The sequence below is a fragment of the Bombus bifarius genome, unplaced genomic scaffold (genome assembly GCF_011952205.1).
Source record: "Bombus bifarius isolate JDL3187 unplaced genomic scaffold, Bbif_JDL3187 scf7180000008176, whole genome shotgun sequence".
Taxonomy (NCBI): domain Eukaryota; kingdom Metazoa; phylum Arthropoda; class Insecta; order Hymenoptera; family Apidae; genus Bombus; species Bombus bifarius.
This window is the reverse complement of record NW_022884493.1, coordinates 535807-550944: the sequence shown is the minus strand read 5'-3', so window position 1 is coordinate 550944 and position 15138 is coordinate 535807. Positions and strand designations below refer to the sequence as shown.

Sequence of the window (15138 nt, the reverse complement as noted above, 5' to 3'; positions counted from 1 at the left end):
TCTAAGATTTATTTTGTGGCGGATCGGTATCAACAGGACGCCGACAGGTCGAGGCATCAACGCGGCGCAACACCTCCCGGGCGATCCGCGGGTACCAACCGCCAACACTAGAGGGCTACGACGACAACGAGTCTGTCTGTCTAACTCGCTAGCGGGTTGAATATACGAGCGATTGATAGAAATACCGCACCTAGCGAGACTCCCTCTACGTCTAAGGCAGGGACTACCGGGCATAGCCTTACTGACGAGTCCACCGGTAGTCCCGGGACGAAACGCACTCTCTCACTCTCCTTCCATCAGCCTCAATTTATAGCTTCTGAGCTAAAAGCTTGCCAAAAATTATCATAGAAACCAATGGGAAATTTTTGAAACATTATGGAAGAAATATTTTATGATAAATTCACGAAGATCGAAAAACCAGAAAAATTGCTAGTTGGACCAAAAGTCGATGTACGACTTAGGCAAACGAAATCGAGGACTCATTCGTCGAGGCTGAATAATAACGACGATTCGAACGATATCGAGGATGATTTGGCCGATAGGCGACATCTTCGAAGTCGAGGACGTGGCATTTCCGGTCAGCGTGACTGACAGAGACCCGATTTTCGTATCAATGGAAACGGTATATTATGCTTTTTATCCTTAACCGTTACGATGAGATAGAAAGATATTGATTTTCTATTGGGATTCTGAGGTAGCACAATGAAAATTTAAGTCTGAAGTTATAGTTTACAATTATAGGGTTCGATCTAAACGAAGATTAGCGAAACTTTACGTCATTTGCTATTTTAAAGCGAAATTATAACAATTTTTATGTGATTCGAGGTACTTCAAGATTCCACGAAGGCAATTAAACGTTAAATTGAAAATGCCTCTTACACAACTCCATTTATATTTTATATGAACCGATCGGGGGATAAACAATTCGTATAATAGAAGTTTACCGATTCTCTTCGCTATCTATGGTTTTTTATTGATATAATAGACGTTCAGATATATTCGGTAGGAGTTTATTTAATCGGGCACTAATTAAGATTTCTTTACACTAAATGGAAATTTATTGTGCTTCTATCGCAACACTGGAGTATTCTTTCGATTATTACGATGTTACAATTTCGTTTGATAGACGAACGTTATTTTCGTTCTATTTTTACTATCGTTGAGTAATTTCGGTTTATTTAGCCTCAATTAGAGGCCCATGATATGGCTGCTTTGGAATATCGATGAACTGTTGTTGCGATACATAAAATACGAATCTCGTTTATTAATACGTAGAATGTAACTTTCAGTAATAGCATATTAATAATTTTAATAACGGAATATTAATGGTATAGTTCCAATACTGGATAACGTTTTACATCGTTTGACCTCGTCGATCTCTTACATCATCCATTACTTTATTTTCAGATGAAGAATTATATATCTAATAATTTAACTATCTAATCAAACCAGTACATCAATTATTTTATCAGTTTAATGCTAAGAAACAGGAATAATGAGGCTGAAGCAAGTTGAAAGAACAAGAATTTCTTTTAACTATTCCTCTTTCCATTATATTAATTACTTACTATTTTATCAATTTGACAGCAGAGCACAAATTAAATTTGGAAGAATAAAGAACGAATGAATATTAAAGAAGCTACAGAAATAAAATAGCCTCGGTTTACAAAGTAAATCGCATCCAATTACCCAGACATTAGGCAACCGAGATAACTGGAGAGAAAAAAGAATTGTATGCCCTATTGTACAACGTAGCACGACAGAAGACTTGATACAAGCTTCTTCTATCTGTTTTATCGATCGCTATTATTTTCCAAGGTCTTAGAGGAGCTGCTGAAGAAGCTGAAAGTGGAACACGTTGTTTGGTGTAGGGACAAGGGAAACGTGTATTACGAGGTAAGAGAGTAACGCTAATTATTTCCATTTCCTATTACTCTCTGGCTTTATCTCTCTGGAAAGGTGATATTTCCTGCTACCAGCTGGGGAACCATGCGAGAATTGCCTCCACTGGCTCACGGAAATGGGCATCGGCGTGAAAATGAACTCCATAGTAAGGTGAATTAATGTCTTCGGTATTTCCCCTCCAGGAAGCTTTTCCAAATGTCTTCGTTCACCTTCCAACAATTTCCAGCGTAATTCCAACTCAGTGCACGTATAGCGGTATGTGCGGCGTTGGTGCTACACCCATCAAGAATGACTTAGCCAGAAGATTGTCGGATATATCTTCTTAACATTAAACCTACCGACACTTCGTGTATACCCGTTCTTACCGTCTGCGGTCAAAATAACCGATGATTAAAGAAGTAATAGTTTTTATGATTTAACTTAGACAATGGTTAATTTATAACTAAATGTATATAAAATAATGAACTTACATAAAATTTCGTCCAAATTTACTTTTGTTTAACACTTTCGCTTCGCCGAAGTACTGTCACTGAACGGAAGCGCGCACAGTGTACGTGGTTGCTGTATATACGTTTTCCTAAGTCTCAAATAACATAAATTCTTGTAAGAACCGTATATGAAATATCGTTTCACTGTCAATGGATTTAACAGATTTTTTAGCACGAAACAGTATACGATCGTTTGGATGTTTGAAATATATTGCGTAAAACGTTTTGATGTTGTTTCAACAACAAGTAACTTTTAAGAAGTGATAAATCCAATATATCAATAAAATCGACAGAAAATGTTCTGCCGATAACGAAAAAATATATTATTGACTACAGATGGCACTGGTGTATGCCCGATATATGGGGTGCCGAACCCAGGATTCGTAGCTCGGATGGAAAAAATAAAGATTCGCGAAAAGTAATACGCGTCTTCTTTCAGGGGAAATTACAGGTCCCTCTGGATGGGTGTGTTATGGGCTTTAACATCGGACACAGGTGTAGTCGTGGCTTTGTTACAAGGAAGCAACGGTCCCCTAATCGGAGTTGCCATATCAGCTTCATTGCTACCACCAGTGGTAAACTGTGTAAGTAACGAACGATAAACCCACCGTAGATACCGTAAATATAGGGTGAAATAAATATGTGTACGAAGATCACGCGAAAAGAATATGATAAATCCATTTTTGTTGAGTTTCTCACTCTTATATTACTTGGTGATTAACATGAAATTACTATTTTAATGTTAGTCTACGATACTAACCTATAATATTAATCACAATTAACATTCTTGATAGTTTCTAAATGTGTGAGAAGATAGTAAAACACATATTTAATCCGAAAATCAACTGGAAGGATAATTTTAACTAAGGATAATATTCTAATAAAAATGTTTAATTGCTCAATGTGCCACTTTTTATTTCAAAGTATCTTCTATTTATCGGTTATATTCACAATGTCCTAACTATCAATTTTCATTCAATTTTTACAATTGTAAGAAGTTCAAGCACTCCGGTCACCAATGATCACCGTGGCGTCACAGGAGAAATATGACCAACGTGGCAGTCAAAGTGTCAACGTAGAATTAGTGTCCATGATAATAAATTAAAAATTTCTCGCCTATAAAAGAGATTCATTGACTCGTATTTCATCAGATTTTCTATAAATTATTTAAAAAGCTTCTTAACGATCGAGTCGAGAATTCACGTGTTTTTTCCGCTTATTTATTCACGATCCCGTAAATCGAAATACATATATCTCTATATCCGCGAAAGAGACATTGAAATTGGCCAGCTATCGACACGGGCAGACGGAATAATTCGCGAGGGAAGATAGATACGAAAAGAGGTATCGGCAGTCGTGCGGTGTTCTCATTCCATCAGCAGTGATTAATGAATGGCAGTTAATCTGACCGTGGCAATCGATGAAATTTATTCCCGCAGAGTTTATTCTGGGCTCCCGGATGTATACGGCTAATCTATCGACCGATTAAAATGCCGCACATGAAAGGAGAATCGTACACAGCTACAACACCTCGTACGTTTATGTGTACACCGATTACCTGCCGGTTGAATTCGTCTGCAACGGAATAATCAGCGCGTGCTTGACCTTTGTTAACGTCATGTGCATCTTTATCACGGCCATCGTCGCGTTGAAGGTGAGCAAGGTCACGAAACAGCTGATTTCTCAAAGATAAAACACAAGAAATCGCCTCTCGCACGTGATGTCATTTTCCCAATAATTCCTCATATCACGATGTCATTGTCACGTGATTACGTAAGCAAATATAATGACGCTAGAGTGACATCTGTAGAGTAGATCTGCTGATTAATTCGCTAAAAGAAAATTTTGAAGGAATTAAGAAAAATTTGTTTCTATTAATTATTAATAATAGAAACATATTGGTCCTGATATCTTTATAAAAAGGACACGATGTACTAACCAAGTTTATCGAATAATATCTTAATTGTGCATTGTTTCTTAAAATTTCCACGTGATTCAGTGCTCTTTTTCGTTATTCTAATTTTGTAAGAATTATCAGTTTTAAAATTCGGAAATTCGTAAAACCATTGCTTTTGCTCGTGGTGTTCGACCGTTCGCGGAGAGACGCGATCGCGTGGAAGCGTGTCAACGGAAGTCGTAAATTCCCGTTACGATTATACAATCGATACCACGAAACGATCGATCCCCTAATTCGTTTAGGATAATAGAGGTGGTTGAATCGATTATAACCTGAGTTAACAGGTTACAATTTACACTTTATTCCAACAACTTGTAGACGTAGACACGTTCATTCGGTGCGTATAGATATGTCGGAGAAGCGTCAGGAATAGGGTTATGGGCCTTTTTCTAGATCTTCATTGGAATTGACCATCGCTGTGTTATAACGAAGGTACGGCCTGGTAATACGAGTATGGATACTACCGATTTGACAATCAACCGCGGTGGTTGGGCACTGGCGATACTAGTGACGTTGGTCTTAGGTTCGATAACGAATCCACTCTCTTCGTCGAGGAGATCGCAAGGAAGAATGAATTTTCGTCCCGATGATGCCACCAAGGAAAACTATGATGGGGTGTGTCTAAGGACACGAGATCATCGGATTCGTCGAGTATAGCCCTCGTTCCGAAAGTAAAGGAAATTGACGTTTCTGTCAATTGGTCAATTTGGGACAAAGGCTACCTATCCGTTTGAACAACCTTAATAAGCAAAAACCCCAAGTTTTATAGCGGGTCCTCGGGTTAACTACACTTGTGCCGTGTAGGTGCCTCAACATCTGGTATTCATTGTCCGAAGGAACCGTTGGAATGTTTTACTGTCAGGTACCTCTATGGGTATTTCTTTTAACGAGAATCATACTATATTTGTTAGATGAAGCGCCCGTCCCGTTGACCGCGGCTACGTTCGGCGGCTGATGGTCGCCTTGAGCCCAAGTTTATTATCACAAATCGCAAACAAGTACCATTGGGCAGAATGACGGCAAATTGTTTAATTACAACTGTAAGCTTTACTTACAATTTTAGGGATTTTCCCAAAGTTCCAGAGGGAAGGCTCCGGTGTCCTTTCATCTCCGACAGATATAAGTTAACCAAATGAATGATCTAAAGTAGATATAGACAGTGAAGAGATGTTGACTGATCTGAAGATGATGAACCAATCCAGAGATGTTGACTGATCTGACGATGGTAAACCAGTGAAGTTCGGTGACGATCCTGTCGCAGAGGAAAACTATTGCTGGGTGTTGGTCGCCCCACCACCGGTCACTCTCGGGTGGAAATGAACATGGAACAAACCCGACCTTCTGATTTTTTATCTGATGGAGCAATAACCATAAGGAACGTCTCGACTTGAATATATTTTATAACGATTAAGGGACCTAACGGTAAAATACAAATGCTTAGTTTTATTACAGTTCCTTAGAATTATTGCGGTCCGACTAATTATATTTGCACAGGTAATGGCCGCCTCGAGGGATGCATTCCGGGTTACATACAGTGTCACCGGACGTAACATGTGGAAAATGCAAAATTTTGGTCATACTTTTGTTTAATAAAAACACATTCAGCATTGTTTAATTAAATGTTTAAGAAGGCGTAGAATATCTCTTCTGAAAATAGATTTGTGGTTTCCGGTTATATTAAGGAAGTACACATCGACGCCAGAACTACGTCGCTTTTGGGAACACGATATCCGCTTGGTCCGTAATAAGAACATCTCGCGAGATAACAGCTTCCTGGACCCGAGGTAACTATAATGTTTCTGTTATAAAATTTTTTGCTGTTGCTAGTTGAGTAGAAATAAGAAGAAAATCAAGGTAACTAAGAAGAAAATTAAAAGTTTCTAAAATCCTTTCATTGACATGAAAACATGATATGTTTTATATTTAATGTTTTATGGTATTTAACGCAAAATTAAAAAAAAAGAAATGTTACCAGCTTTTACGATGGATTGAGCACAAAACATTCCGCAAGGTGCAGAGATCGAGTTATGGTCAACACTGTCCAGAAGAGGTAATTAAAATATTAGATATCTCGTAATTTATAGCGATACCTTATGCATGCGTAAATTTAAAAGCTATCTACCGCTTACGCAGTTTACACCAAAACTTGAACTTCCCGCTAGCAATGGAATACGTGGAATTAGAAATATTGAACAGAAGCCAGAGGCACCGCCCAGTGGCTTTTATCCACCAGAAGGTTTGGGTAATTCTGGCAATATAAGTGAAGATTTGGCCACACTCGATCGTATGATCACGTATCTTTTGGGACAATCGAGAAACGTCAGCTCTGGCCATTTGGATTCTTGGCACCGTTCCCATTGGACAAGTGCAAGAGGAGATTACAAATAATTACATAGCGCGCGCACCACTGTGGAAGAAGGCGTCGTTGGCTCTAACATCGATACAACGTCTCTTTAACCGCGCAGTTAAATAGATTGGTGTTGAAATTTGTGTATTGTAGATAGAATGAATATAAACGATACATATATTCCCCAGCGTAACACAAATTTTATTAAAGATATATGAGATTACTGCACTTCCATTATAACAGATTAAATAGCTTCGAAAATTGAAGTATAAGATCTTAAGTTGTATTAATCTTCGATGGTTGATGGCTCGGTTCCAAAGTATCGGTCTCCAAAGTTACCGATACCAGGCAATACGTAGAACTTCTCATTTATCACAGGATCTAAGGCGGACGTCACGATTTTTACGCGTGGAAATGCGTATGCTATCGAGTGTACTCCTGATTCTGCCATAAGTAGAGATACGAGTAACACGTTCTCCTCAGCAACATCATGATCCAATAAAACTCTGATAGCCATAATGGCTGCTGCACCCGTTGCTACTGTTGCATCCATTAATATCACTTTGTAGTCTTTAATATCTTTTGGTAATCGAAGGTAATAAAGCTGAAGAAAATATTGATAATTTTTATGTCAATATTTAAATGATCGTGGCAAATTAGAAAAGTAAATTACATCATTTACCTCTGGTTCTCCAGTCTGTTGGTTGGTTTGTATAAGTATCTTTCCTATTCTAATATCTTTGCATACGTCCCTAACAGCTTGTTCCATAGTTTCACCGGCACGCAAAATGGAAACACCGCATATCTTATCCGTAGCTGCGCGTTTTCCGTGATATAATACTCCTTGTGGTGTTTCTACTCTTACATCCTGTAAACGCGTGTTTGTAAATGGCTATTAAAAGTCACGTTGCTCACATCTCACTAGCGTTGTGTATTAAAATTTACCTCGAAGGGTAGAAGAGATAACGCGTATTCAATAACCAAACGTATTAGACGTTTGGAATAAAATATAAATTCATCTCTGTATGTTTCTTTGTTTCTTATAAATGTGTGGAGACCCTTTATCTGTGGTGTATCTGGAAGCAGGTAGAGAGAAGATGGCAATGGCTGACCAATATAAGAATGAGCTAATTTTTCTCTGAGTTTGAAACCCCTCTAGAACAAGAAATGAACTAAAGTAAACATAATAAGGGAGAGCAAGATTTACGAAACCGATAATTTTACCAGTTGAAGCTGAGTATGTACGTGCTGTACAATGAGTTCTATCGCGACTTCGTTATCTCCGCCACGAGGTACGATAATATCCGCGTGAACCATGAATGGAGCTATATAATAATAAAAAGCGGGTTGTACCATAGTGCTATATTGCTTTAGCACACCCTCCAAGTCCCTCCCTCTTTGCGATATATCTCTACGCAATCTTCGAGCAAGCCTCACATCAGCATCAGTATCAACAAACACCTTCATGTCGCACATCTTGACCAATCGAATGAAGGAGATCAGTGGTAATTTGATTTTTACTTTCGTACCTTACTACTGTTATTCAAACCCACTCATTCTGTTTTCCTGACAATACATTGACTTACCTTCAAAACGTCGACATTGTAGAACGTCAATATTCCCTCAAATATAATCACATTGGCACCATACATTGTTTTCTTTAAAATAAAAAGCAAACATTATATGTACAAAGTATGTTTAACATTTATACACTTATCAATATTTACATACAGTTCTAGTTTCTCTGCGATGTGTTACAAAATTATAGATAGGAACCTCCACCATTCTACCTTCCTTTAAACGCTGTAGCGTTGTTTTAAGTAACTCAAAATCGAACGCGTCGGGATGATCGAAATTGTACTCGTTCCGCGCAGCCATGTCGTGTTGTTTTTCATTTAAAACCTATAAGAAAAATTGGATATACTATTTGCACTCTTCTTTATGCAATAATATTTATAACTTTCTCATACTTTGTAAAATGAATCCATGCTAAGAAGTGTTACCCAAGGTACATCTAGAGATTCTATAATTTTTGTTGCAACTGTGGTTTTTCCAGACGCACTGCCTCCACAAATACCTAAAACAAAACTATTAATAGCATTGTACATTCTTTCCCTTTAAAGTAATAAATATATTTTATGTTTCTATTACTAACCAATTACAAAAGGTTCTACTTGCTGACCAGCTGAATTGTACCATGGTGGTCTACCAGCTGTGTATATTGTTCTTGTTTTACTTCTAAGGATAGACTCTGCAGAAGTTTTTTTGCTAGACTGAGATAGACTAGTAGTACGTTGTCTTCTTGATCTTGGTGATCTCTGAGAACCTGTCATATAAACACAAATAGTTTCTATTAATTCATTTCAGAAATTACGCGAAGTTGCATCGTATTATTAATTACATTTCCAAAAAAATACATAAAAGTAAATAAAAATCAAAGAAAAAGGTTTCCTTTCGACTATTATGTAGGATAAGGGATAAAGGATAAAGGTACTTTTGAAGGCTTTAACTGTTTTCTTCAAATGACAAAAAGATTCTACTTCAGTAAACCATGTACATCCTGTTTGCCAAACGCAAGTACTCCATATCAATGACTCTGTAAATAATTGGTACATCGCTTATTTACTTCAAGAAATAAGTAAGATGTAAGAATACTCCAAGAAGTGATACATTGAGGAGAAAGTGTATGAAATCTCACCCGTGGAAGGTGGTCTTGGAGATTGTGGAGTAGGTGTCCCAATGTCAGAACGTCTGCAACGCTCAGCATCCTCGCACAACTCGTCAGCAAATAAAATTTCCTTCTCGTCGAAACACACTTCAGTATCGTCGCTAAAGCACAGTAAATTCAATGCATATTCGACTGGACAGACGAAACAGATGGTAAAATACTGTGGTTTACCTTTCAGAACTCGCTGAGCTTGGTGGATCAAAGTGTTGCATTTTAGCTGCCATATTCTTGATTATGTAGAAGAAAAATTACGTATTGTTACAATACGTTTTACCAAGCTTCTCTTCCTCATGCATCTGAATCTGTACTGACAGAAACTACAAACTACAAAGACAGGTAACGATAATGAAATCGTAGATATTTTTCATTGCCACCTATCGCTCATGTTCCGAAGCAATTTTTCTATACTTATTACCCAGTAATGGGTATTTAAATATGAGTATTTATATATGTACATATCCTTCTTAAATAATTTAATACAATAGTCTTTAAAATTTATAATTATATTTCTAATCCATTAATTAATTAAAGTGGTATTTATGAAGTTTTGTATGAATTTTGAATAACGTTTGACAAAGAGATAGAAACTCTTGTATGTATGTATATAGTAATATTGGTCCTGTTGAACCCATTACTACCCTTCATATACAGCATTCATCAACATATTTTCCCGCCTGATCCAAATGTTGAAAACCATGCGATAAAATATCTTAGTCATTAACAATATTCATCGATTTTTCAAGCAAAAATCGCTTAAAAGTAACTGTAAAGCATGTTCATTAGATAAAAAATTATATCGCATCGCAAAATATTCATAATGTATGATGCGCATCGATACGAAACGAACAAAGTACAGGTGTATAAGCGTTAATGTGAAATCGATAAAAAAAGTAATAACTAAACTGCAGATATTTATATAAAAATAGAAACTGTGAAAAACGCACAGAATATTTATGATATGTGAAAATATACAAACTATCTAAAGTAAGCCAGTATATTTAGAAAAAAGAATGATATTTAGAAATCGAAATAAATTTCTAAGTTCCACTTCTCTGATTGCGTTCAGAGAAACGTGAATTTACATAAACATCCGCAGTCTAGTAATAACTTTGTGCGTATGTGTCCCGTTAGTATCCAGGTGATTTAAAATTATTCTTGCGGTGGTGGTGACCTCCCGTGGTAGATGAAATATTCGCAATTGAACCCGGCAGAGTTTCGCGATTACCGCTAATTACTATAAAGATACAGTTGTACATATTACGGATTGTTGGTCGATTAATAAATCAGTAAGTTCTGTTCAGGCTTGTGACTGAAAGCAAAGTGCAAAGTTACCCCGATGCTTCTGCGTGCTGGTCTGTTGTGTGACGTCGTACTGTCTTTTAATAGTCAGCCCCTGTGACCGGTTTTTCCGTCGTTAACAAGACACCGTTGTACGTTGAGACGCGCCCTCGTCCGACCTTGAAACCTATAATCGTTCATAGCGTTCGATGTTCGAAATATCGTCTACAAAACTATTAATCGTGCTCCACAGGTTCGAATCTTTTTTGTTTTCTTCGGCGCCTCGTTAACAAGAAGCAACAGTGAAATGGCAAAAAAGACGTACGATCTGTTGTTCAAGTTGCTGCTGATCGGTGATTCCGGAGTTGGCAAAACTTGTATATTGTTTAGATTTTCGGATGATGCATTTTCAACGACATTTATTTCTACGATAGGTAAGGAAAGTTGTCCAAATAATTATCATTCGTGGATTTCCTCGATCAAATTATCCATTATTGTGAATTTTTTTTCGGTATAGTAGGTTATGCTACTAAAATAATGATATTGTAAACTGAAGTTAATGAACAATAAATAATTGAATATTGAAGTGTGATTGTCTTATTACATTAAGTGCATAGAGAAATTCGCGTTTCTGAATTAATATTTTGACAACATTGTCATCAAAGTTGATTGTTTTATGTAAATAAATGCTATTATACTGTGGAGTATGTTAGATATATGAATAATATGCTTTCTGTCACTTAGGTATCGATTTTAAAATCAAGACAGTGGAATTAAGAGGAAAGAAAATCAAGTTACAGATATGGTAAGTTGTAAAATATTAAATTAATCTAAACAGTCCTTAACCTGTATATTTACAGGGATACAGCCGGTCAAGAAAGATTTCATACCATTACTACATCATATTACAGAGGTGCAATGGGTATTATGCTTGTTTATGACATTACTAATGAAAAGACATTTGAAAATATTGTTAAATGGCTGAGAAATATAGATGAAGTAAGTATGATTGCAAACTTTTTTGTCTATACATAAATATAGTCATTTACAATCGTTATTTATTTTTTCTTTTTAATTAATTTTAGCATGCGAATGAAGATGTGGAGAAAATGATACTGGGGAACAAAAGCGATATGGAAGACAAACGTGTTGTTAGCACAGGAAGAGGGGAAGCGGTAAAGCAGCTATAATTTAAATTGTACGTAAGTTACAAAAATGTCACAAACTAATAAATTAATATCCTCCTTTAGATAGCGCGAGAGCATGGAATCAGATTTATGGAAACATCTGCGAAAGCAGATATTAATATTGACCGTGCATTTAATGAATTAACCGAAGCAATATTGGAGAAAACTCATGGAAAGGAACCACAAGATGCTCCTGATAGAGTAACGGTTGATCGAAGGGTGGAAAGGAATTCTAATCGGTGCTGCTAATCTTATATTATTTATTTTAACAGCGCATAATATACTATATATCAGCTCGTGCCACTCAAAATAGATCTGTGGATAGATTTAGAGCATAATTTAAAAAAGCATAATAGTATAATTAAACTCTTCACAACACTGCCTAATCAAATTCGATTGTACTTATTTAATGAGATTTCTGATAAAGATATATCTAAATTTATTTCAAAAAATATAAAAGGAAGCAACTCCAATTTGGAAGTGAAGTTTTTTAATTATACCTGGATTTCAAAGGGTGGGTTATAAATGCTATTTGTCACATATATGACTGTATACTTATAAATGTACTTATAAATGTGTCTATTGCATGTATACAAGCATTAAGCTCCATCACAGCTTTTATAAAGAACACAAAAAATCAATAATATATACTGCTGATGGAGCTTTGTTTTCCACGTGAAACTTCATGCGTTGTTGCACGAACAAAGTCAACTAGGAACAATTTGTTTGTTACGAGGCTGCAATTTGTTACCATAATGAGAAGAGTGAGAATGAATGAGGGCTTTCGATCTTAAAAAAATCTATGTGAATGCTTTTTCATACGGACATTGCACTACATTGCTTATTTACATCTTAAGTTAAAATCTAAAAGCTTAAGTCCAAGAGCTTTTATCCTACTTGTGTAAGACTAATTTACTACAAATATAAATATTCACGATTTCGAAGTAATTGTTTTTGTTTTCCTTCGCAATACATTTAACTTATAGTAATAGGTACTTGATAAAAACTGGCTTTATACATAATACGTCAATAGTAGTGCTACGAGTAATTATCACAATACATAAATTTTCGGTTTTTATAATGTATTAGTAAAATGATTAGTACTTGTGATAGTGATTTTAATACTGGTATCGGAATATGCATCGAATATATATAGGGAAACGAATATACGTGGATCGGAAGTGTTTCAATATGGCCAAAAGGGGCAATCTATGATAGAAATGCACGCCTATTATGGGGAAATTTAATCAAATACTTTACAGACAATATGCGATAGTGTTTACAATACTCCATTTAAGGAAAATAATCGAAATAAGTAGACCATACGTTGTCGAAGATATGTTTCCCCTAAATTATTTGTTTAAAGAAAAAGCAAAGAATTAAAAACGTTGTGTCTACTATCGATTAATACTAAACAGAGGGAAGGTACAGAAATTTAAATATTTTCGTATTACGTTCAAAACTTCGCTATAAGAAATATACAAAAACTTTGGTATTGAGCGATGATGTTATAAACAAAGCGAATATCTTATTTGTGAAAACAAATAATATATAGATATGTATGTGATACATAATATCCTATAATCTATATTTGTAATCAATTGTATAAGAGATAGTAATCGTTGTATCATCATTTTTTAAAATACGGATCTAGTATCAGTTTACTGGTACTTCTATCTATGATGAAAACGTACGAATGGTTTAATGTTTGTCAGGTTTGGATTATTCAGTTCTCACGTGCGTTTCCAAGGATTAGGATTCGAGTTCTCTCGTCTGGAGGCCAAAAATTCCAAACGCAACCCAGCAGAATTTAGAAGTCGAAAAATCCAAACATAACCCATCAAAAAGCGTTTGGAAGGATTAGGATTGAATTTTTCCCAAAAGGGGGGTATGGAAATCGCCGATGCAGTGTTAAAAATGTCAGCCATAAAATGCACAATAAAACGAAGGTCCCCTAGCGACCAAAGGCTGGACTATACGCACATTTCTTCTCAGATGCTAAGAAATAAGCGTATTCGGGGCGAAATGGAAATGTGCGCTCGTACCAGCAGAGGGTAAGTATAAAGAAAATATACAAAATGCTTGAAAGTTTCACTAAATATTGGAAATAAATTGCTTTTTACGTTTTGTTTACAGAAAAACTACTAAAAAGCACACAAACTAAAAAATGAAATTGCAAAATAATTAAAATGACACTAAATTTAACAGTTCTCAAAAATTCGGAGAAACGATGTGAAATTCCAGTTATGAGAATAAGTGCCACCACCAACAAAATTACATCGATTATAAAATCGGTCCAGAATTTTGATCAAGTTTACGTCTTGAATATGCATTTGAAAGTTTAAAATCTCAAAGATGGCCTCTTGAAAACGCATTTGATCTATAGAAGCAGACAGTAAATTATTAAATAATGGTTTAAAATGCTAAAGAAACAAAATAATTATTATAAATAGGGGAAAGTTTACAATTGACTAATACGTATAAATATGAGAATAAACGATGTTGTGATGTGTACGCAGCTTGTAAATATAGGTGTCGATAAGGAAAACAATAGAAATACGAAAACGAAGTTTCTTTCGCTAAAGTACATATTTTTAAGCTGCCATTTAAGATCTCACCCTACATGAGTAATTTATTAGTTTTATATAACATTTGGAAATACCGTGAAGATAAATTAATGATTCGATCGCTGTAGATAAATTATCGTTCAGTGGTAAAGCTGCGAAACTCCATTTTCGTCCTCATTTTAATGCCGCAAGGTGTTTTAATCAAACTACTAAGAGCTTTTACGATCAAAGCGATAGCAAATCGATCAAATTAAACTGGCGATATTAAGAAAAATCGAAGCAAAGTAGTTAACTGGTAAGGAAATAGGATATAAAGTAATTATCTTATTCGATATTCATATTGCATATTTCGTGTCTTTCCAGACTTCTCGCATCCTTCTCTCAATTCTTATTACCGATGGATTCTGTTGGACCGTCGATTCATCGATCAATTTCAGAAAACAAATTTTACAGTTTGACCATACGCTTTCGTGCAGCGTTCTCCTTCGACACGATTACCCTAAATATCTCCAACCGCATGAAGCTAAAAGATTTAGGCGTAGTGTACGTGTATTTTGGATGACAGCGACTGTGATAGATATCGCGTGGGCCAAGGACAGTTTCACTCGTGTTCCATGACAAATTCGGAAGGTTAGCTAGCCTTTCGCGTAACGATGACACGGATCGAAACGTGTACGGGGC

The 15138-nt window shown here is 35.9% G+C and overlaps 2 protein-coding genes and 1 pseudogene across 4 annotated transcripts; 2 read left to right on the top strand and 1 right to left on the bottom strand.

Moving 5' to 3' along the window:
* The first annotated feature begins 375 nt into the window (after window positions 1-375).
* Window positions 376-6886, top strand: LOC117209355 (annotated as a pseudogene).
* Window positions 6874-9834, bottom strand: LOC117209413 (uridine-cytidine kinase-like 1). The gene is made up of 10 exons (XM_033451465.1): window positions 9597-9834; window positions 9396-9526; window positions 8853-9023; window positions 8668-8774; window positions 8429-8599; window positions 8284-8355; window positions 7922-8173; window positions 7643-7852; window positions 7380-7565; window positions 6874-7301 (listed from the first exon to the last, which is right to left on the bottom strand). Exons 1-10 carry the CDS (start codon window positions 9647-9649, stop codon window positions 6984-6986), a joined length of 1671 nt encoding a protein of 556 aa, XP_033307356.1. The 5' UTR covers window positions 9650-9834; the 3' UTR covers window positions 6874-6983.
* Window positions 9835-10455: 621 nt separating this feature from the next.
* LOC117209420 (ras-related protein Rab-10) lies at window positions 10456-12834 on the top strand. Of its 3 annotated transcripts, none has more exons than XM_033451480.1 (6): window positions 10456-10855; window positions 10957-11137; window positions 11448-11508; window positions 11564-11702; window positions 11789-11878; window positions 11954-12834. In XM_033451480.1, the coding sequence occupies exons 2-6, from the start codon at window positions 11011-11013 to the stop codon at window positions 12137-12139; spliced, it is 603 nt and encodes a 200-aa protein (XP_033307371.1). In that variant the 5' UTR covers window positions 10456-10855; window positions 10957-11010; the 3' UTR covers window positions 12140-12834. The 3 variants fall into 3 exon arrangements, with proteins under 3 accessions (XP_033307371.1, XP_033307372.1, XP_033307370.1); XM_033451481.1 differs by having other exon boundaries at window positions 10570-10711; XM_033451479.1 differs by having other exon boundaries at window positions 10571-11137.
* Window positions 12835-15138: the final 2304 nt, after the last annotated feature.